Source organism: Pelmatolapia mariae, linkage group LG8 (genome assembly GCF_036321145.2).
Source record: "Pelmatolapia mariae isolate MD_Pm_ZW linkage group LG8, Pm_UMD_F_2, whole genome shotgun sequence".
In the NCBI taxonomy this organism is placed as follows: Eukaryota; Metazoa; Chordata; class Actinopteri; order Cichliformes; family Cichlidae; genus Pelmatolapia; species Pelmatolapia mariae.
In genome coordinates this window covers 17,485,369-17,508,436 of record NC_086234.1, presented here as the reverse complement: position 1 = coordinate 17,508,436, position 23,068 = coordinate 17,485,369, and the positions used below count along the sequence as shown (strand labels likewise).

General features: G+C 43.5%; 1 protein-coding gene across 1 annotated transcript; it reads left to right on the top strand.

Moving 5' to 3' along the window:
* Window positions 1-10,870: 10,870 nt before the first annotated feature.
* On the top strand, window positions 10,871-22,241 carry LOC134632953 (polyserase-2-like). Its single transcript, XM_063481835.1, has 11 exons — window positions 10,871-10,895; window positions 11,007-11,027; window positions 11,231-11,393; window positions 19,484-19,752; window positions 19,841-19,986; window positions 20,064-20,337; window positions 20,797-20,820; window positions 21,137-21,308; window positions 21,401-21,666; window positions 21,741-21,850; window positions 21,954-22,241. The coding sequence occupies exons 3-11, from the start codon at window positions 11,368-11,370 to the stop codon at window positions 22,239-22,241; spliced, it is 1,575 nt and encodes a 524-aa protein (XP_063337905.1). The 5' UTR covers window positions 10,871-10,895; window positions 11,007-11,027; window positions 11,231-11,367.
* The last annotated feature ends 827 nt before the right edge of the window (window positions 22,242-23,068 follow it).

Genomic DNA, 23,068 nt, shown 5'->3' with positions numbered 1-23,068 from the left:
GTTGAGCAATGGTCATGAGAATTTGCATAATTATGATTAAGGAACTGACCTCCCAGCCCATTGTTCCTTAAGTGGGCTGGTTTCAGTCATTATGCAAATGTACTGTTTATAAGATTTGGGGAAACCTGCAGTCAGCTGAGACTGAAGAAGTCACTTGGATGAGTGACGAAACGTTTCTCCCACAAAACGCTACGTCCAGATGAACAGAATCAACTTTTGGAGATTTACTTTCCTGGATGATTGAGAATGCATCAAGATACTGTCATAATATTCAGGGAAAAAAGGACACAAATATAGACTGCAGAGATGATCTACTAAGAAGAATGCACAGGAACACAGTATGACCCAATATAAAAACATGAGCAACCTGAGGCTTTGAGTACACACAGGAGGTGAGGAGGAGCAGTGGAAACAAGACAATAACTGTGAGGAAGTAAAACTCAACTAAGTGTAACAGAACTTCCTGTTTTATTTTGTGAGACAGGGTACTCATAAAATAAAACAGGAAGTAACAGAAAAACACTGAACATGGAGACAAAGACTGAATAAATAAACCAAAATACAAGATGCACTCAAGAACTAAACTCAGTTAACAACCTACAAAAAGCCTGACAGGAATTTACATACTGAATCATTAAACCAGAAAGAAATGACTGCACTTAGAAGTAATACACCGCTACAACAAAACCCAAAAAACTCAACCAGCCACCAGAGCTTCATTGTGTTTTGATATGCCAAAAGTAGACAGTAAACATGTCCCTGGAATTATAAACACATTTGTGGTTCACGAACAACCTTAATTTCATTTAAGTTCCTTTATGTTACAACAGCTAAAAGGTTCCCTTGCAATTGCAGTGCTTGGCCATGGCTCACAGGACCTAGCTTATTGGCCAAACTTAGCCAATCTTAACTCAGATTGAAAAACTTCTTCAGAAAATTTCCTCAGATTAAATCCAATTCCCTTTGGTGGACTTTGACTCCAAAGTCCTTTTTCTTTCTCTTAAGCCATTAAGACGTCGACTTGCTGGCGTGTTTTGGATCATTGTCCTGCTGCAGAACCCAAATGCGCTTCAGCTTGAGGTCCAAAACAGTTTACCAGACATTCTTGCTCAAGAAATTTAGTTCATTTACCACAGCAAGTCTTCCAGGTCAGTTTAACACAGGGCAATATAGGTTTGGACATGAAGAAATAAGGCAGTTTTAAAACCCTGTACACTGGACTTCTCTGAAATGAATCAAGTGTAACATTTATCCAATAAAGCAAATTTTTCTTTTCAGGAGTAAGAGTCTCCTGATCTGTGGCTGATCCCTCCTTGGGTGGTCTGTGCCCCATTGGCCACCTCAAATGGTAGGGTGGGTCAACCCACATTGAGATGCCCGATCTACGCCTTGGGGCTCATGTCATGGGTGCCTGCAGGCCCATTGGGTGGGATGGGGCTTCCAGGTGAGGGAGCAACCGTTGCTGGGTGCAACTTGTCTCGGACCCATTTTGTCTTCTCCCTTTACTGTGTGTCTCTGTTGCAATTGAGTGAGTTCCTGGTGTTGTGACAGTGTGCAGATGTCTGTGAAGGTTCTCAGTCATCCATGTCATCATAGTCTAAGGAGCTTGGAAAGAAAAGCGTCTGGACTTCTTTAAGTTGCTTGAAGACGTTTCACCTCTCATCCGAGAAGCTTCTTCAGTGGGTCAAATGGTGGAGAGTCCCAGATTTAAACCCTGTGGGAGTATCCCCCCAAAGAGGGACAATAGGACCCCCTGATGATCCTCTACCTAACCACATGAGCCAAGGTGTGAAAAGTGTGCAGATGAACATTACTACTGAATAGGAGTGCCTAAAGAGCCAGTTGTTTGCTTGTTCTCTGCTTCAGGGAGCAGTCCTCTACTTTCCAGTCTTACATGTACCAGCCCCCCCTACAGTTATTGAATGGAATAGTTATGAAACAAACACCTCAGTTTCTGACGCTTAATTGTTTCTGTTTCTTTATTTAGCTGAGAACTGATAAAACACATTATTATGCTGTCAGATATGAGAACACAGATCTTTCTTCTCCAACTTACTGTAAGCCAAAGCTTCATATTAAACATTTACTGTCTGCATATCTTTTCAGTGTGTTAAATTTTGTAGAATTTAAATCACTGTCTCTTTAAATTGTCATTTAAAATAATGTTGCTGTGTCATCCTAGGCCAGGTTTTAAAACATGGCAGTTCATAACAGCTGTCTAAATAGCTCAAAAACAAAGAAAGTGAGCTCTATTTTCTCATGAATCAATACCTCATTTAATCATTTACTCTCTCTTATCCACCACAATTTAATTCCTGATAGTGTTCCCAAAATACAGCACTAGTGAGATATTTTTTAATTACTTACTTCCCCATTCCTGAACTGGGGTAAAAATGTGGAGAAGCACATGTGGAAGAATATACACTGCTTGTTCTTGTGGCATGTGCTTAATAATTTGCCATCTTAAAAAAAACGTAAGCATATAAAAATGTCAAAAATGTCATGTGACAACCTAATATGCATATATAATGCTGACCTTGTCAGTAGTTGTGATACATCATTAGAATCTGACATCACACACAGCCTTATCAGAACTCATAAGTAAGCAAGAGAAATTCCAAGGAAACCACATTTCAGTTGGTACGCAGCTATCAAACCTTCGGCATCGACTAAGAATTTGCAAACATTTGGGTCCATTACAGATTTATTGTATTAAAATGTCTCAGAAAAAAAACCCACTGTCCAAGTCAGAGAGATCACCCATGCACAGTGTGCTCTTTATAGATAATAGGGAAACTTTCTGACAGAAACCTGGTCTTGTTAGAAGAGAAGGTATCCATCCCATGTTGGATGCGGCAGCTCTTATTTCCCAAATTTCTCGAAAATTTATTAAACCCCCCCAAAATCTGACTATTCAGAGTTAGGACCAGGAAGCAGAGTGGCAGTCTTACACGCTTCTCTGCAGCTTCTCTCCTCCTCTTATCCTCTTATCACAGCTTTATTCTCCACGAGACTCCAGTGAAGCCCTGCCAAAACAGTTATTTACAATATAGGTTATTATAGTTAACTAAAATAAAAAATATATTAAAAGATGACACTGAGGGGGGCGCTAGTGAGCCAGCAATGGAGTAAGACGCGTTCATGAAGGCTCCCGCTGACTGAGTTTCAGAAACTGTTTTTTTTTCAACCTACAAAATCTCATTTTGTGTCGCAGGGGAAGCTAACAGTTTTATATACCATATTACAGCTCCATCCGAGACAGAATGGCATCTAATCTAAGAAAATATAAGTACACAGGAGGAGCGGCGGCTAGGCCCGGCACATCCTCGGGCGAGAGTACTAACGATGACCCAAGGGCGGCGCCCGGCTCAGCGACCACTGAGGAACAGACTCAGCAGAGCGATGGGCGTTTTGTGGATACTGATGCCCTGAAATTGGAGCTCCTTCAATCCATCAAAGACGATATCAGTGTGGTGTTAAAAGAAGAACTCAGGAATGCACTGAAAGAAGATTTTGATAACATTAGGGCTGACGTGAAAGAAGTGAGAAATGAGATCGCTAACAGTACGGCGGCAGCGCGCGTTGAAATTGATGGAGTTAAGGCCACGGTGAAAGAAGTGGAGGACGGGCTGTCAATGTGGAGCGATGAGGTGGTCACTTTGCAATCTACAGTGAAGACTTTAAGGAAGGAGCTGTCTGACCTGAAGGACAAATGTGATGACATGGAGGGCAGGATGCGGAGATCTAATATCCGTATCATAGGGGTCCCGGAGGGCCCAGATTCTTGCTCCACCACGGCCGTATCCGCGCTATTACGTGAAGCGCTGGGTATGGACAAAGATGTTATTGTCGACCGCTCACACAGGAGTCTGGCCCCGAGGAAGCCGGGTGGTAACCCGCGCGCCATCATAGCCAAGCTTCATTACTACCAGGATTGTGTGGAAATTCTACGCCGTGCCAGGACCCAAGCTCCGCTGAGGTTCAATGGACAACCAATTGTAATATTCCCGGATTTTACGACCTCGGTGGCCCGAGCTCGGGCTGCTTTCACAGAAGTCCGGAAACTTCTTCGTGAACAAGAAGGTGTCCGCTTTGGGATCAGGTTCCCAGCGCGACTTTGTATCACGCACAACGGGGAGGAGAAAGAATTTCTGGATGCGCAATGGAATATGTTAAAGAACATATTATTAACATATGAGGAGGCTGCGCCTGATGCCCTGTGTGGGAGCGCCATGCCTAAGTTCAGCGGTACGGTTGGTTATTTCAGTTACTGCTGCGTATACATGACTCTGTTTATTGTAGCGTTCGCACTGTGATGAAAAGTTTACAGAGACACTTCTTGTTAAGACATTTAAACTTATCTCATAAGCACATGTTGGTTCATTTTATTTTATGACAATACCATTGGGTTTCGAAAAGTTTTATACCCTGTATGGACGTCGATTTTTATTGTTATTTTCTGTAGGATATGTTATGTCACGCGGTCAGCGGGAGCCTAAGGCGCTGGCTTATAGTAAACCAAACAAGCACTAGGCTATATGTGTGGATTTGTTTGCAGGGGGTTTGGCAGTCACCATGTTCAATCTGGTGTAATTGCTCATTATGTTCTTGGTTTGGGCTTCAGCCAGATATGTTTATTTTACTTATCACTGTGTTTTGGTTTTTTTTTTCTTTTTGTTGTTTTTTTTTTCAATTTTTTTTTTTCATTCTCTTTTCTTTTTTCTCTACGCGTGTCTTGCATCTGGGGCTTTCATATTTTACTATTTGAGCAGAGATGAGTAAAGCGCGATCATTTAGTGATCGGGTAGTGAATTTTGTAAGCTGTAAGCTGGAATGTAAAATCGCTTAACCATCCGGTCAAGCGGAAAAAGGTTATTACTCATCTACAACGACTTAGAACAGATATAGCATTTCTCCAGGAAACGCATCTGCGTACCTCTGATCATTTTCGAATCAAGTCTGGATGGGTAGGCCAGGTATATCACTCTAAATTTAATTCTAAAGCTCGGGGGACAGCGATCTTGATAAGTAAAACTCTGCCATTTATAGCCACAACTATAGATGAAGACCCTGCAGGCCGTTTTGTTATAGTTGTAGGACATTTATATGGGTTCCCCTTGATTCTAGCGAATGTCTATGCCCCTAACTGGGACGATCATAGTTTTTTCACTAACGTCTTTGCACGACTTCCCAACATGGCAACACATAATATTATTTTTGGTGGGGACCTAAATTGCTCACTATCTGCTATGGACCGCAGCTCGCACAAAAGCACACCTGTTTCAAAATCAGCACGTGTTATTCAGCGTTTTCTTCATAACTATGGGTTAGCTGATGTATGGAGATTCCGTAACCCGAATTCAAGTCAATATTCTTTTTTTTCTAATGTCCATAAAACATATACTCGTATAGATTATTTCTTTCTGGACAAAAAACTTCTCCCTTCAGTAACAGACTGTGATTACAAGGCCATGGTGGTTTCAGATCATTCACCTGTTGTTCTTTCAATGCGTATTCCCAATGCCTATTCTAATTATCGACCATGGAGACTCAATCCAGTATTGTTAGCAGACGACGAGTTTGTTAATTATATTAGGTCTCAAATAAATTTCTTCCTTGCTATCAATCAAACCCCAGGGATGTCTCCATCAAATGTTTGGGAATCCCTAAAAGCATATCTGAGAGGCCAGATAATCTCGTTTTGTGCGTACAAAAGAAAGCGTGATACTGAGCGACTCTCTCAATTAGCTGATGAAATTACTAAACTAGACGCTGTATATAGCCATTCCCCTGATCCGGTATTATATAAACGTAGGCTGAAATTACAAACTGAATATAATCTTATATCTACAAAACAGGCCGAGTATCTAATTTCGAAGTTGCGTAGCTACTCGTACGAACATGGAGAAAAAACAGGCAAGCTGCTAGCTCATCAGCTACGACAAAGAACAGCTAATCAAGCTATCCCTGAGATCCGAAATGACCAGGGAATAAGGTGTACGGATAACCAAGGTATAAATGATAGTTTTTTAAAATTTTATCAGACTTTATACAGCTCCCCCCCAGCTAAAGATGACCTGGCACTAGAAAAGTTCTTTGAGAAACTTCATATCCCGTCCTTAGGAGACGATGCGGCCACCAGTTTGGAGGAGCCCATTTCTAATGCTGAAATTGAAATGGCTATACGGAGTATGCAGTCTGGAAAATCACCTGGCCCCGACGGGTATCCTTCTGATTTTTTCAAGAAGTTTTCTAACCAATTGAATCCATTGTTAAAGTCAACTTTTGAAGAATCTTTCCTCTCACAATCCTTGCCTCCAACAATGCGTCAAGCAGTGATCTCCTTAATTCTAAAAAAGATCATTTAGATTGTGGCTCATACCGTCCAATATCTTTGCTGAACACGGACACCAAGATCCTCGCTAAAGTGTTGGCCCGCCGTTTAGAGAAACATCTGTCCTCCATTATCTCACCCGATCAGACAGGCTTTATCAAAAACAGGTATTCGTTTTTTAATATTAGACGTTTATTAAATATAATCTATAGCCATGTCAAAGGTAATGTGTTGGAAACCGTAATCTCGCTTGATGCAGAGAAAGCGTTTGATCGGGTGAGATGGGACTTTCTTTTCTATACGCTTAAAAAATTTGGCTTCGGAAGTAATTTTGTATCCTGGATAAAAGTATTGTACTGTGCCCCTGTAGTGGCTATTCGGACCAACAATAGCCTGTCCCCCTTTTTTCAGCTTCAGCGTGGCACACGACAGGGGTGCCCTTTGTCACCTCTTCTTTTTGCCATCGCAATTGAACCGCTAGCTATTGCTCTGAGACATTGTGTTGAGGTTGAGGGAATACGTCGTGGGGATGTCGAACATAAAGTCTCTCTTTATGCTGACGACATGCTCTTGTTTATTTCCAACCCTTCAAATAGCCTCCCTAAACTTTTAGATATACTTAAGAAATTTGGGACAATTTCCGGATATAAGGTGAATTTCGGGAAAAGTGAGGCAATGCCTTTAGGTACAATAACCGGGGAACTTTCGTCTATTTTAGCACCTTTCAAACTCAGCTATAATAAGTTCAAATACTTGGGCATTTGGATTACGCAGAACCATAAAGACTTGTATAAAACTAATTATCTTCCTTTATTGTCTAAGCTAAAAGAGGATTTTGGAAAGTGGGAGTCCTTGCCTCTTTCGCTGGGTGGTAGATTAAATATCATTAAGATGACACCTAGGCTGAAACAGAGTGTATTACAAAGACCGCGGAGCGCAGGAGGCTTAGCACTCCCAAATTTTTTGTTTTATTATTGGGCATCTAATATAAGGGCATTATTGTACTGGATAAAGGACCATGATAATTTATCATCATGGGTAACACTGGAAAAGTTGTCAGTGAGTCAATCCTCCCTGATGTCTCTGCTGTGTGCCAGATTGCCTCTGGCGGGACCGATCTCCAGCTTCACCACGAATCCTCTTGTTATCCATTCACTGAAACTATGGTACCAGCTCAGAAGGCACTTTAAACAGACTGAACTCTCTCTTAATGCGCCACCGCATGGACATTGCATGTTTTCTCCATCCTTAACGGACAAGGCATTTAATATATGGACAAAGCTTGGAATAACCTCAATGAATGCTCTTTTCATGGACAATGTCTTTTCCTCATTTGAACAGCTGGTGAACAGGTTCAAGGTCCCTCAGTCACATTTTTTCAGATATCTACAACTCAGGAATTTTGTTGCTTCTAATACTGGGTGCTTTCCGTTCTGTCCACCTCCATCCCTTTTGGATGATATTTTTGATTTTAAACCAAATGCCAAGCGGGTTATAAGTGACGTTTATGAGCTGTTAAGTAATTTTAGGCTGTCCACATTGCAATCACTTAGGGAACGATGGGGAAGAGACCTTGGCCAACAGATTGTGGATGAGACTTGGCATAAGATAATCAGTAGAATCTTTTCGTCATCTATTTGCCTTAAACATGTGATGATTCAGTTTAAAGTGGTTCACCGTCTCCATTGGTCCAAAGCTAGATTGAGTAAAGTCAAGGGTGGGTTTGACCCCACATGTGACCGGTGCAAACAAGAGCCTGCTTCTCTGTTTCACATGTTCTGGGCATGTCCAAAACTGGGCAGCTTTTGGAAAAGTATATTTGAAACTATGTCCAACATATTTGGTGTCCAATTGCACCCTGCCCATTTATAGCCATTTTTGGGGTGACACTTTATGATGCCAGCCTTTCCAGGTCACACTCTGATCTTCTGGCTTTTAGTTCTCTTTTGGCCCGTAGATTGATCTTATTGAAATGGAAAGAGCCACTTCCACCTGTATATGGCCAATGGGTTAAGGATGTCATGTACTATACTCAGCTGGAAAAGATCCGCTACACTGTAAAAGGTTCAACTCGGAGGTTTTATGACACATGGCAACCTTTTCTTACTTACTTTGAAAAGCTAAGTCCAGATACTATCGCTTAATGTGTGTGTGGGTTTTTTTTTTTTTTTTTTTTTTGTTTGTTTGTTTGTTTGTTTGTTTGTTTGTTTGTTTGTTGTTGTTGTTTTTTTCCCTTGCTGTTATTCATTTATTTTATTATTGACTTTTTATCTGTAATTTTCTTTTATCTTATCTCTTCCTTCCTCTCTGGCTGGGTTTTAGTTATATTGTTCTGTATGGGGGGATACACAACTGTTTGTTAATACTGCCGTAATTGTTGTTAAAAGCAATTCTTTGTTCAATAAAAAGACCTTGACCAAAAAAAAAAAAAAAAGATGACACTGAAAATTTACTGTTTGTAATATGATTTTTTTGAACTCCCTAAAGCTTGACCCGGACAAATACTCTCCACATTGTAATAATCATGATCACAAAAACAAATACTGAAAGAAATGAAAACTAAACCAAAACTACACTTAAATGAGCCAGAACACACTGCACTACATACAACGAAACTGGATACACACAAAAACTCAAAATGAGATAGACCTGAAAAATCTCATAATGGTTGTCTATATTAAGAACAGCCCTCCTCAGTTAGTTTATGTTTGACCATGGAGTCAGTCAGCTTTGACCTGAATGAATACCAAACTACTTTACTTATTCTCCAAGCGGGAATGTTAACAGAAGTTAAACAAGAACCAGCTAGAAAAATATTAACAAAGTAAACAGCAAGCTCAGTTGTTCTAAAATGTCATGAAAAAGTCAAAAAGCATATCTGGACATGCGGATAGACGATATTATTCGTTTTATTCAATAATAAAAGTAAAAGGTGCAACATGAACTCTTGGATGAATGTGTAGTTTTGTTTATTGTGCATGCCATCTTTGTCAGCATTTCTTACTTTTGTGCACTTTTTGTGTGTTTTTTAGAGGCAAGGATACTGGATAACATATTAGTGATGAGTTGTACTCTAAAGATATTAATATTAATCTTTATTTATTTCTATCAATGACATATGTCAACATGTTTAATTAGAGAGTTTACTTAAAGTACTAATTTTCCAATTCTCTAAAGCTCTACTGCAGTGATGACATGTCTTCCAAAAGATATTCCCTCATCTAACACATCTGTCTAAAATTTCTTATAGATATTCAGTTGAATTGCTTAACCTGCAACCTACAAACAGGCCTCCATACAGAACCCAGAGGTTTGTTTTTTCCAGTATTTTACTGACATTGTTAATCAGTTTAATCAGGATAAAAGTTTCAAGTTGTATCAAAGAAATGTCTAGATTTTTGTTTTCTAAAATATGCAATAATGATAATAGTATTTAGTTTCTTTAAATGACGTTAAATACATAATTAATAATTCTCTGAAGAACTACGTTTTGCTATTCAAGTTCTTAATCAAGCTTTTTTAATGCTAAAATATAATATAGTTGTTATTTATGAATTCTAAATTTTAAGTAAACTGTACAGTCATTTAATTGCATTCCTCAACAGAAACATTTGTTTTATTATTACTGTCTACAGAGCTCTGCAGACAGCTTTGGTTTCATGGTTTTGTAATTTGTTCTTCACCTGCATGTGGCTTGGTTATATTACAAAATAAATTAACGTGACTATATCTGCATACATCTTTGATTTCAGGTAGTTTTAGTATATCAGTGACTTAACTTAAGGTGATTTTTTAAATAGTCTGAAGACTTTACAAACATTTAAAGATTTCATGTTTCTGTTTTTTACCCATGAAGTATGGAATCATTCATGACGAGGCAAAAAAAAAGAAAAATGACCATAAACAATTTTAGTTTTGGGATGTAAAGGGAATGAGTCATAATGGTTTCCGAATACAATGTGAATAGTTGTCACATCATGGCAACATGATTCTAGCTAGTCATTAAGACACTTGACAGCACCAGTAAATATTTTGTAATTAAAATATAATTTTATGTCTACATAGTAAGCCATGATGCTGAAACACACAACTGACACATCAATGACAACTGGCACGTGTACAGAATTTCATCCCAATCTTAAAAGTGAGAAGTCCACGGGTAGGTTTTTCATTGACTTTGAAATTAATATTAATGTAGCAAGAATTACTGAACTGTGAAAAGGGCAGAAGTCTGTCATGGAAAATGACATAAAAAAAATCACATCATTTTTTTTAAGTGCACTCTGGTCTTTAAGCTCTGGACATTAAAAAAAAAATTCTGGAGTTCTGTAGCCTTTGTCCCAGAAATTAAAGGAAGAAGGAAATGTTTCAGCATCCTGGCTGTGGGGTGTGCACGTGGGAGGGGCAAATACAGAAGTGACACACTGTTTATATATTTGCCACTCACTGATAGCTGGGTATAAAAAGTATAAAAAGAGGGACACACGAGAACTGTGCAGTTACACAATGGTGTTAAGGAAGTGGATTCATTTGATGGCTTTGGTGAGCCTCCTGTCTGCAGGTAAGTCAGACCAACATTTGCATGTAACATAACTGCATGCAAATATAAATTCAGGATCTGAAAATTGCCTCCTCTCTTGAACATCAGTGATCCTTTTGTGTTTCTTTCCAGAATCAAATGCTCAGCTTGATGGTAGGTACAAATAAGAGTTTCTCTGAGTAAAAAAAAAAAAAAAAATTTGTAAAAGTTATAAACTGCTTCATTTTATAATTTATATTTTTGACATTACAATTCATTTCATCGATCCAACTAAAAACAGGGGAAAAGATGTTTTCCGTGTTCCTACAATGATTTCAATGACTTCTGAAGTTTTATCCTGCTGATCTTTGTTTCAGTATGTGGCACTGCTCCACACAGCAGCAGGATAGTCGGAGGTGAAGATGCTCCACCTGGACACTGGCCGTGGCAGGTCAGCGTGCAGATATTTGGTGAACATTTTTGTGGCGGTTCCCTCATCAACAAAGAGTGGGTGATGTCTGCTGCTCACTGCTTTTTTACGTGAGTAACAAAAAACATCCGTTTAATCTTTATACCTAAACTGATCCAGCTTGAACAGGGTAGAGGTGTGCAGATCGATCCAAATATCAATAGTATTGATATCAACTCTGATATTGATATCAAATCGATACTAGCGCGATGCGATCGATACTTTGTGTTTGTGGGCATGAGTTCAAGTGCATGTGGGGAATCAGTGAATAGCAAAGGTGGAGGTTCAGAGATTTTTATGTTCAGAAGGAAGAGGTGAATAAAGGTCTGGAGAGAGTTCATTCATCCATCCTGTCAGCCTGATGGACGACGCTGTCTTTCAGTCTGCTGGTTCCAGGGCAGAGGCTCTTCAGTCTCCTTCCCGATAGTAGAAAACTGGAAAAGCTGTTGGACAGATGAGTGGAGTTATCTGTAATGCAGAGGGGGTTTTGGGTGAGGCGAGTGCAATAGATGTCCTGGAGGGAGGGAAACGAATCACCCACTATCCTCTCTACTGCTCTCACTACTCAATGTAGCTTTTTCTGACAGGACCCAATCAGGAGCCATACCACACAGTGATGCAACTGGTGAGGATCCTCTTAACAGTGCCTTTGTTGAAGGCGCTCATAATGGGGGTTGAGGCTCTTGTTCTCCTCCGTTTGTGGGGAAGTAGAGTCGTTGTTAGGCTTTACTCATCATGAGTCATAAACATAACTCAAAACTCCTTTTCAACACAGTGTCGCAACTTACAGAGAGTAAGTCAACTCTCTGCTTTGATGTACAACCTGTTCTTTGGATTCTCTACCAGCCTGGGTTATAAAGAAACTGTGGTCGGTATTAGGACCCTACATTCTGTTTCTTTTAAATACTTCATTGACGACCGGAGTCTTTCCTGAATGTTTTAAATCAGCTGTGGTAGTGCCAATCTTGAAAAAGCCTGGACTGGATGTTGACATGGTCGCAAACTATAGACCCATCTCACATCTGTCTTTTTTATCTAAAATCTTTGAAAAAGTGTTTTTTAAGCAGCTCACTGAGCATTTGTCAACAAGCAATCTGTTTGAACCATTTCAGTCTGCTTTTAGACCAAATCACTCCACAGAAACAGCTTTAGTCAAAGTGGTAAATGATCTGCTGGTAAATGCAGACAATGATCGCACTTCAGTTTTATTACTGCTGGATCTAAGTGCTGCGTTTGACACTGTGGATCACTGCATTTTATTGGATAGGCTTGAACATTTTATTGGAATTACAGGAAATGTTTTATCATGGCTGAGATCTTACCTGTTTGGAAGGTCTCAGACTGTTATTTTTAAAAATGATCTCTCAGAGAATTGTGTCACGGTCCTGGGTCGGTTCGACCCAGCATTTTGTGTTTCTTATGTTTTGGTTTCGTTTTGCATTAGTTCTTCTCTGGGGATGCTGTTTTGATATTAATTACGTTCTGTTTCGTTAGCTGTCTGATGATGATGATGATGATTATCATTGTTTGAGTTCTGTTATATATATATTCTGCCTTAGTCTGTGTCTTTGCCTGTATATGATGTCACCCCGTCTGTTTATGAATCTGTTTAGTTCAGCGTCCTGTCTGGTTCCCCGTGTCTGAGTTTCCTGTTTTATTGTGAAGGTCGGTGTCTTATGTGAGTGTGCTCAGTTTACGTTTCCCCTGTCCCGTCAGCTCTGAGTTCTCCCAGCTGTGTTGCCCTCCTGTTTCTCATCCCCTGATTACCGGTGTGTGTATTTAAGCCCTGTGTGTTCTCCTGCCTGTTGCCGGTTCGTCTGTGTTACTCCGTGTCAGTCTGCGTTACTGTGTTCCTCGGTGTCCTGTTTCTCGTCTGCGTCTCTCTGCCTCTCACCCCGTTCGTATGTTCTCAGGTTTGTCATTTAGCTTTCCCAGTTTAGGTCTTTAGTTTTGTCTTCTCTCTTACCTGTTTTGCCACCTCACCTCTGTGTAAATAAAACTTCACTAGCATTTCATCTCCTGCTTGCATCTTGGGTCCTCCTTCCTCCAACACCACACGGCTCGCCTCGGCAGCCGTGACAGTACGAACCGGCCACTATGGACCCAGCAGCATTCAACCCGCCCAAGGAGCTCCGGGAGGATATTGTTTACTCTGTGGACAAATTACTTAACGTTTGGTTGGAGCACGAGGAGAGGGAAGTTCGCCTGGCTGTAGCTAATCGGCTACAGCGCTTGGTTTCCGGTCTCCCCTGGCTGCTCAGCTCACTTCACCCGCTCGTACAGAGTTTCATCCTGAACGAGCTCCATCTTCAACCCCCGGCTGCTACCACCCACCCTGCAACTCATGCATCACTGTCCGGTCCGACGGAGGATGTTCTGCCCGGTCCGTCGACCCAGCCTTCAAGAGGGAAACGGCGCTCACGCCGCCGACGCTCGCCACAGTCGGACCTAGGGATTTCAGAGCGGCCGTCTGTGGTGAGTGGACAGGACAATGTTATTGGTCGGAACCGTGGGACTCTTAACTCAGGGGTAGTGTTCTGTACGGTAAAGGACAATGACTGCTTATCGCCTCAAGCTCAGTTAGCCGTCCGGCCCGAAGCTCAGTTAGCCGCCCGGCCCGAAGCTCAGTCGCCACCTTCACCACATTCAGCCTCACTACCTCAGTTACAGTCACAGCCAGACGAACTGCAATCTCTGTTACAATCCATAGCCCGGTCTATAGCTAAGTTGGCAGAAGAGTCATTAGCCTTATCATCTGTTCAGTCTCCCATTCCTCCACTGTTGTCATCCCAACCATTATTTCAGTCACCCTCAGTTCAGCCTCCTGCTCAGCAGAATCTAGTCCTGCATTCTGTCTCAGTTGCTCCACCTGTACCACAAAGCAAGTCATTTCAACCCAAAAGAAACTGTTCTTCGTCCATCCGTTCCAAGCAGAGAGACAAACCTACTGATAATGAAAACGTTCCTCAAGAGCTGGCCCGTTCCAGGGCCTCCCCAGTGGCTGGGTTTCAGCCCCCAGATGACTCTGGACCCCTGGAGGTTAAGAAACCAGCCGAGGACTGCACCCGGCTGACGCTGCCTGACCTGAGTCAATGCTCTGTGCAGCTGCAGCCTGCTATGTGTTTGCCAGAGGCCCGTGTGCCTGCTGGTCCTGTTCTGTCCCTGCCAGAGGCCCGTGTGCCTGCTGGTCCTGTTCTGTCCCTGCCAGAGGCCCGTGTGCCTGCTGGTCCTGTTCTGTCCCTGCCAGAGGCCCGTGTGCCTGCTGGTCCTGTTCTGTCCCTGCCAGAGGCCCCCGCACCTGCTGGTTCTGTCCTGTGCCTGCCAGAGGTCCCCGCGTGCCTGCTGGTTCTGTCCTGTGTTTGCCAGAGGCCCGTGTGCCTGCTGGTCCTGTTCTGTTCCTGCCAGAGGCCCGTGAGCCTGCTGGTCCTGTTTTGTTCCTGCCAGAGGCCCGTGAGCCTGCTGGTCCTGACCTGTTCCTGCCAGAGGCCCGTGTGCCTGCTGGTCCTGACCTGTTCCTGCCAGAGGCCCGTGCGCCTGCTGGTCCTGACCTGTTCCTGCCAGAGGCCCGTGCGCCTGCTGGTCCTGACCTGTTCCTGCCAGAGGCCCGTGCGCCTGCTGGTCCTGACCTGTTCCTGCCAGAGGCCCGTGCGCCTGCTGGTCCTGACCTGTTCCTGCCAGAGGCCCGTGCGCCTGCTGGTCCTGACCTGTTCCTGCCAGAGGCCCGTGCGCCTGCTGGTCCTGACCTGTTCCTGCCAGAGGCCCGTGTGCCTGCTGGTCCTGACCTGTTCCTGCCAGAGGCCCGTGCGCCTGCTGGTCCTGACCTGTTCCTGCCAGAGGCCCGTGTGCCTGCTGGTTCTGCTCTGTGTTATCCAGAGGCCCACGTGCCTGCTGGTTCAGCCCTGCGTGTGATAGGGGCCCCTGTGCCCACTGGTTTTTGGACTGTTTTTGCTGGGGGGCCCGAGGAGCCCGTCCAGCCACCTGCCTCGTCTGCTGGGGGGCCCGAGGAGCCCGTCCAGCCCCAAGACTCGTCGGCTGGAGGTTCAGGAGAACCTAGCCAGCCTTTTGCCTCGTCAGCTGGAGGGCCTGAGGAGCCCGTCCAGCCTTTTGCCTCGTCGGCTGGAGGGCCTGAGGAGCCCGTCCAGCCTTTTGCCTCGTCGGCTGGAGGGCCTGAGGAGCCCGTCCAGCCTTTTGCCTCGTCGGCTGGAGGGCCTGAGGAGCCCGTCCAGCCTTTTGCCTCGTCGGCTGGAGGGCCTGAGGAGCCCGTCCAGCCTTTTGCCTCGTCGGCTGGAGGGCCTGAGGAGCCCGTCCAGCCCTCTGCCTCGTCGGCTGGAGGTTCTGGAGAACCTAGCCAGCTTCCTGCTTCATCATCCTCATCAGCTACATCCACGCCGCCTGCTGCAGCAGCAGCTTCATTCACGCCGCCTGCAGCCGTCTCCTCATCTGCTTCAGCGCCGCCTGCAGCCGTCTCCTCATCTGCTTCAGCGCCGCCTGCAGCCGTCTCCTCATCTGCTTCAGCGCCGCCTGCAGCCGTCTCCTCATCTGCTTCAGCGCCGCCTGCAGCCGTCTCCTCATCTGCTTCAGCGCCGCCTGCAGCCGTCTCCTCATCTGCTTCATCGTCAGCTGGTCCTGCAGCAGCCTCCTCATCTGCTTCATCGTCAGCTGGTCCTGCAGCAGCCTCCTCATCTGCTTCATCGTCAGCTGGTCCTGCAGCAGCCTCCTCATCTGCTTCATCGTCAGCTGGTCCTGCAGCAGCCTCCTCATCTGCTTCATCGTCAGCTGGTCCTGCAGCAGCCTCCTCATCTGCTTCATCGTCAGCTGGTCCAGCCCCAGCTTCATCTGCTTCATCGTCAGCTGGTCCAGCCCCAGCTTCATCTGCTTCATCGTCAGCTGGTCCAGCCCCAGCTTCATCTGCTTCATCGTCAGCTGGTCCAGCCCCAGCTTCATCTGCTTCATCGTCAGCTGGTCCAGCCCCAGCTTCATCTGCTTCATCGTCAGCTGGTCCAGCCCCAGCTTCATCTGCTTCATCGTCAGCTGGTCCAGCCTCTGTGTCTTCATCATCATCCACGCCAGCTGCAGCCTCTGCTTCTGCTTCATCGGCCTCGTCTGGCCCAGCTTCATCTCCGCCCTCGTCTGGCCAAGCCCCCGTCTCAGCTTCACCCACGCCGTCGTCTGGTCCAGCCTCCGTCTCAGCGTCACCTGGTCCAGCTCCCGCATCAGCTGCCTCGTCCTCGTCTGGTCCAGCCTCTGCCTTGCCTGATGCTGCGGGGGCTCCGCCGCCTTCAGGTCCCCAACTACCGCCTCCACATCGTCGGTCATCTGTCAGGCCGCTTGTTGGGCCTCTTCTCCGCTGGGGACAACCTCCTGAACGCCGCCACTGCCTTCCGCGTGGCCGGCCTCCGGACTTGACTTACCGCCGCCGTTGCCGTCCGCACGGTCGGCCCCCTGAACTGTCCCCTCGCCGCCGCCGTTGCCGTCCGCACGGTCGGCCCCCTGAACTGTCCTCTCGCCACTGCCTACTGCGTGGCTCACCTTCGGACCTGCCCCGCTACCGCTGCTTTTCGCATGGTCGGCCTCCGGAACTGAACTGTTTTGGCCTCTGGCGCTGTCGGCCTCCGGGTCGGCCCCCTGAACTTGGCCATCTGGGCCTTTTTGGACTCTGTCCCTCCGTCCTGGGCCCCCACCGCCCGCCCTGGTCGGGTCGTTTTCTGTTCTTTGGTTTTTTTTGGGGGGGGGTTTGGGCGGTTTGTGTTTCGGTTGGGCTGTCTGGAGCCATCCCTTGAGGGGGGGGTCCTGTCACGGTCCTGGGTCGGTTCGACCCAGCATTTTGTGTTTCTTATGTTTTGGTTTCGTTTTGCATTAGTTCTTCTCTGGGGATGCTGTTTTGATATTAATTACGTTCTGTTTCGTTAGCTGTCTGATGATGATGATGATGATTATCATTGTTTGAGTTCTGTTATATATATATTCTGCCTTAGTCTGTGTCTTTGCCTGTATATGATGTCACCCCGTCTGTTTATGAATCTGTTTAGTTCAGCGTCCTGTCTGGTTCCCCGTGTCTGAGTTTCCTGTTTTATTGTGAAGGTCGGTGTCTTATGTGAGTGTGCTCAGTTTACGTTTCCCCTGTCCCGTCAGCTCTGAGTTCTCCCAGCTGTGTTGCCCTCCTGTTTCTCATCCCCTGATTACCGGTGTGTGTATTTAAGCCCTGTGTGTTCTCCTGCCTGTTGCCGGTTCGTCTGTGTTACTCCGTGTCAGTCTGCGTTACTGTGTTCCTCGGTGTCCTGTTTCTCGTCTGCGTCTCTCTGCCTCTCACCCCGTTCGTATGTTCTCAGGTTTGTCATTTAGCTTTCCCAGTTTAGGTCTTTAGTTTTGTCTTCTCTCTTACCTGTTTTGCCACCTCACCTCTGTGTAAATAAAACTTCACTAGCATTTCATCTCCTGCTTGCATCTTGGGTCCTCCTTCCTCCAACACCACACGGCTCGCCTCGGCAGCCGTGACAAATTGTGCAGTGAGGCATGGGGTCCCTCAGGGCTCCGTACTTGGACCATTGCTGTTTTCTATGTACCTGCTGCATCTTGGTGTTCTTTTATGTTCTTTTAATGTAACCTTTCATTGTTACGCTGATGACCTGCAGCTTTATGTTCCTTTAACCATTGGAAATTGTGCTGAAGTCTTAAAACTAGAATGTTGTTTATCTGCAATTAAGGGCTGGTTATCGGATAATTTCTTGCTCCTAAATACTGATAAGACAGAGTTGATGGTCATTGGGCCACACAAATTTCAGCACTTGTCCCAAAATTTCATCTTGAAAATTGATGACAGTGTCATAAATTGTAGGAACAAGGTAAAAAACTTGGGTGTGTGGTTCAACATGGTGCTCTCCTTTGAATCTCATGTAAAAGAGATAACAAAGACTGTCTTTTATCATTTGAGGAACATATCCAGAATCAGACAAGTTTTGTCACGCGACACTGCAGAGGTTCTTGTCCATGCATTTGTGTCTTCCCGTATTGATTATTGCAATGCTCTTCTTTCTGGCCTACCAAAGAAAAGTTTTAGAGGTCTACAGATGGTGCAAAATGCAGCTGCTCGCATTTTAACAAGAATTGGGAAATGTGAGCACATTACCCCTGTTCTGAGATCTCTGCATTGGCTACCTTGTCAGGTCCAAGCAGATTTTTAAGGTCCTGCTGCTCACCTACAAGGCTTTAAACGGATTGTGTGGAAAATGAATATTATTTTATTAGTTCGATGCTGTTTGTGTGATCGTGCTCGGCTTCCCACATATATGTGTTTCAATAAAATCACTGATTTGACGCAACCTCACGGGGACTCTGCAGTCGTTTGTCTTTCACCTCAAATACGAATCAGGACAATTGGCACCTACATACCTCTCCGACCTTTTACACCTTTATGTTCCATCTCGTGCTCTCCGATCTCAGGACTCTGGCCTTCTAAAAGTTCCTAGAGCCAGAAAAAAGACAATTGGAGAGGGTCCTTTTTCTTTTCATGCCCCGTTTCTGTGGAACAACCTCCCTCAAGATATTCGGCAGGCATGCTCTGTGGAGGTTTTTAAAACTAAGTTGAAGACACATTTGTTCACCCTATCTTACATGTCTTAATTCTATGGCTTTTAGTTTTAAATTTTTTATTGTTTTTAACTTGTATTGTGTCTTTTACCTGTATTGATATGTATCACTTTTATTTTATTTATCTCTTTAGTTGTACAGCACTTTGTTTGAAAGCGCTTTATAAATAAAATTATTATTATTATTATTTACTGACCAGTGATGCTGTGTTCTTTGAGCAGGAGAGATCTTCTGAGATGTGCACACCAAGGAACTTGAACCTAAGAAAGCTGCCTATATCGGTTAAAAGTACTGACATCGGTATTGGTATTGGCAATACTGGCCCTGTTTTACTTGGTATCAGATTGATACCAAATCTGCAGTATCGCAGAGCACTGGGCTTTGACTAATATTTGTCAAGGAAGGCAAATATCAGATTGGGAATACTGAAACTGCCAGCATTCCTGAAACATTTCATCAACATAAATGTTAAAATACTGGCTCATGCATAAATACAAATGTTTACAGTTCAATGTTTTGTTTTGTTTTTCATCAAAACTTCTATATTTTCTTTTTCTTTTTTTTTTAACTTTAGTTCAAGTCCTTCCAGATGGAAGGTTTATCTTGGGCTTCAGAGTCTGCAGGGTGAAAATCCAAACAAAGTGTCAAGAAATGTTGCTAAAATCATTTTGCACCCAAACTATGACAGTGTGACCAACAACAACGACATCGCTCTGCTCAGACTCTCCTCACCAGTCAGATTCACTGACTACATCAGACCTGTGTGCCTGGCAGCGAGTGGCAGTGTGTTCAACAATGGCACTGATAGCTGGGTGACTGGCTGGGGTGCAGTCAAGGAGGGAGGTGAGCCTGGTGTTGGTGTTTCAGTGTTCATGTGTTCTGTGGTTCATTGGTTTATGTGTAAACAGCTCCTCATCTTTCTTCCCATCAGTGGCCTTACCCTTCCCTCAAACGCTGCAAGAAGTGGAGGTGCCAGTTGTGGGGAACAGACAGTGTAACTGCCTGAATGGAGTGGGCACAGTCACAGACAACATGATCTGTGCTGGTGTTCTGGCAGGAGGCAAAGACTCATGCCAGGTAGGCTTCCTCATCTCATTTGGTTACATAATCAGGTGTTTCAAAGATTCTCAGATGTGTCCTCTTCATCTCTACAGGGAGACTCAGGAGGTCCAATGGTGAGTAAACAGGGCTCTGTTTGGGTCCAGTCTGGAATTGTAAGTTTTGGTTTTGGTTGTGCTCGGCCCAATCTGCCAGGAGTCTACTCCAGAGTGTCCCGTTACCAGTCCTGGATCAAGTCACACATTTGCTCCTATAGGCCAGGATTTGTGCGGTTCATCTCCAGCGGGCTGGATCCTGATAGCAGCTACACCTGTCCTGGTCCTCTAACAAGACCCTCAAGTGAGTCTCAGGTTCCAGTTCCAGTTTTCAGTACCAATAAATGAATATGGATAAGTATAATGTTTTAAAATTTTCTGTATCTGTAATTCAATTCAGTGTTATTATACAGCACCAAATCACAACAACAGGTGCTTCAAGGTGCTCTATATTGTAAGGTCTTCACCTTACAATAATAGAAAATAGAGAAAACCCCAACAATCATATGACCCCCTATGAGCAAGCCCTGTGGCCAGTGGGAAGGAAAAACTTCCTTTTAACAGGAGGAAACCTCGAGCAGAAACAGACTCAGGGAGGAACACGGCCGCTTCGGGAGAAGGGAGGAGGGTCATCTGATCCAACCCGAAGTGTTTGCTTTATCAAAAGAAAAGTTTTAAGCCTAATCTTAAAAGTAGAAATAGTGTCTGTCTCCCAAATCCAAATTGGAAGCTGGTTCAACAGAAGAGGGGCCTCACAGCTCAGAGCTCTGTATTCTACTTTAAAATACGATAGGAACGACAAGTAAGCCTGCACGAAGCGCTCTAATGCTGTGATACAGTACTATAAGGTCATTAAGACAAGATAGGGTCTGATTATTCAACACCTTGTATGTGAGGAGCAGGATTTTGAATTCAATTCTGGATTTAATGGTGGAGCCAATGAAGGGAAGCAAATATAGGAGAAATATGCTCTCTCTCTCTCTAGTCGCTGTCAGTAGTCTTGTTGCAGCATTTTGGATTAACTGAAGGCTTTTCAGAGATTTTTGGGACATCCTGATAATAATGAATTACAGTAGTCCAGCCTAGAACCACCTAAACCATTTGCTTTTTTCATTTTTTGTTTCTTCTTTCAGTGTCAGTTTGTTGCAACACCCTCGTGAACAGTGACACAGGAGGAGACAAGAGCACTGTACTTGAAGGAATTTGGCCCTGGATGGTAAGTCTTCACCAAAATGGAGTGCATAAATGTGGAGGAAGCTTAATATCTGACAACGTTATACTCACAACTGCGCAATGCTTCTCTACGTAAGTACACAAACAGCATTTATAATTTTTACCTTTAAAATATGAGCTGTTTGAGATTTGTCTTTTAATGGTGTCTTCAATCCTCCTGACAGCACCAGTCCAAATGCCAGTGAATGGAATGTGTTTCTTGGTCTTAGACTCGTAAATGGTTCTGAAGAGTTTGAGACATCTTTGGGTGTTTTGAACATTACAGTGAGCAAAATGACTGGCTCCAATATTGCACTATTGCAGCTGTTTGAATCAGTCAGTTTCAACAATTATATCCAGCCTGTGTGTTTGGACATTAGTGATTCAAGATCTTTCCCCATTGGTAGTCAGTGTTTGGTGACAGGCTGGGAAAACAGGAACAACAGCAGAGGTAAGGGTTTGCTGTTTTAAAAAATTGCAGTGTCTGAATATCTTTGGTTGCATTTGCAAATATGACTATTGCAGGTGCTGTTAAAGCTGGCATAGTTCTTCAAAACATGAAAACTCAAGTTGCAAGTTGTGGCAATCTTTCTGATTCAGATCAAATTTGTACTCACATCATGGACCTTCAAGAGGTAAAAACAATATTTATAATTGTATCCTAAATGTGCTTGAACTGATTCTTTCAGGCTGGGTGTTTGTTGATCACTGATTATGAAACCTGTTTTATATCCACAGGGAGGTCAGGGCTGCCCATTGCTGTGCAAGTCAGAGTCATCATGGTTCCAGGTTGCTGTTGTAACAGTATATAAAAGTAGACTGAGCCATGGAGATGTTGACGTCTTTACCAAAATCTCAAGTTTTGGTTCATTCTTAAAGGAGATTATTGATGAAACACCATCTGCTGCAGCACTTTTAACAGGAAGTTCACCTGATATCTCAGTTTCCTTATTGATGTTTTTTTGCTGTCCTCATTATCTCCTTGTTCCTGTTGTCATGATTTGCTCTTGTGGGTGGTTGGTGTAGTTCATTATTACAAATTACCAACAGATGCCAGAAGTCTTTATTAACACCCATTCATATTTACTTAATGTAGTTATGATGCTCAGGTCAATATGAAGAAAGTTATTCATGTGAATATTTCAAATAAAGTTTAAAATCTTTTTTTTTTTTTACATTTTGGAATGTGATGGTATGTTTCTCTAAACTAATTATACAGGAATATGTCTTCTCTGTGCATTCTGATGCTGTTGTCTACTTAAAAATTGTATAAATCCCGTAAGAGCAAAATTGAAATGTAATTCTAATTACATACTTATTATAATAAACATTGATAATGTTTAAAATAATGGATAAAATAATGTTATTGTTTTGTTGTTCTTTTTTTAAATAATTCAGGGCTAAATATTGCATATTTTGCTTATTTGTGAGCAAAGCCATTCACATTATCAGTGACAGTTTTAACAAATTGCAGCTCTTTTTCCACAAGTTAAATGCTTTAAATAATATATACTGAATTTCATAGATTTACATTCATACATACAATGTTTGTAGAAACATAAACACAGAAAAGGCTTATTGTAGATGAGCAGCCACGAGCACACTCTTTAAACTTCCTACCAGAATACATCACAGGACATCACGTCATTGCTCCATCTCCTCAGACAGTTACATTTAGCCTCATCTATTTTATTTGAGGATCCAAACTATAAGAATAGTACATTAGAAATAAACTCCTGATGACTTCAGAAGAAAAAGAAAATGCTGAATTCCTGATGACTTTTATTGTGACGCCTTAAACAAACCTGCTTGTGATATTTTCTCTTCTGGTTCCTGTGTGATCTAAGCAGTTG

Excerpts from the sequence above, each read along its gene's own strand:
- LOC134632953 (XM_063481835.1), top strand. The coding sequence starts at position 11,368 with ATGTCTGCTGCTCACTGCTTTTTTAC. Across the intron at positions 11,394-19,483 it reads GCTGCTCACTGCTTTTTTAC|TTCAAGTCCTTCCAGATGGA; the intron begins GTGAGTAACAAA and ends TTTTAACTTTAG. Across the intron at positions 19,987-20,063 it reads GAGGCAAAGACTCATGCCAG|GGAGACTCAGGAGGTCCAAT; the intron begins GTAGGCTTCCTC and ends TCATCTCTACAG.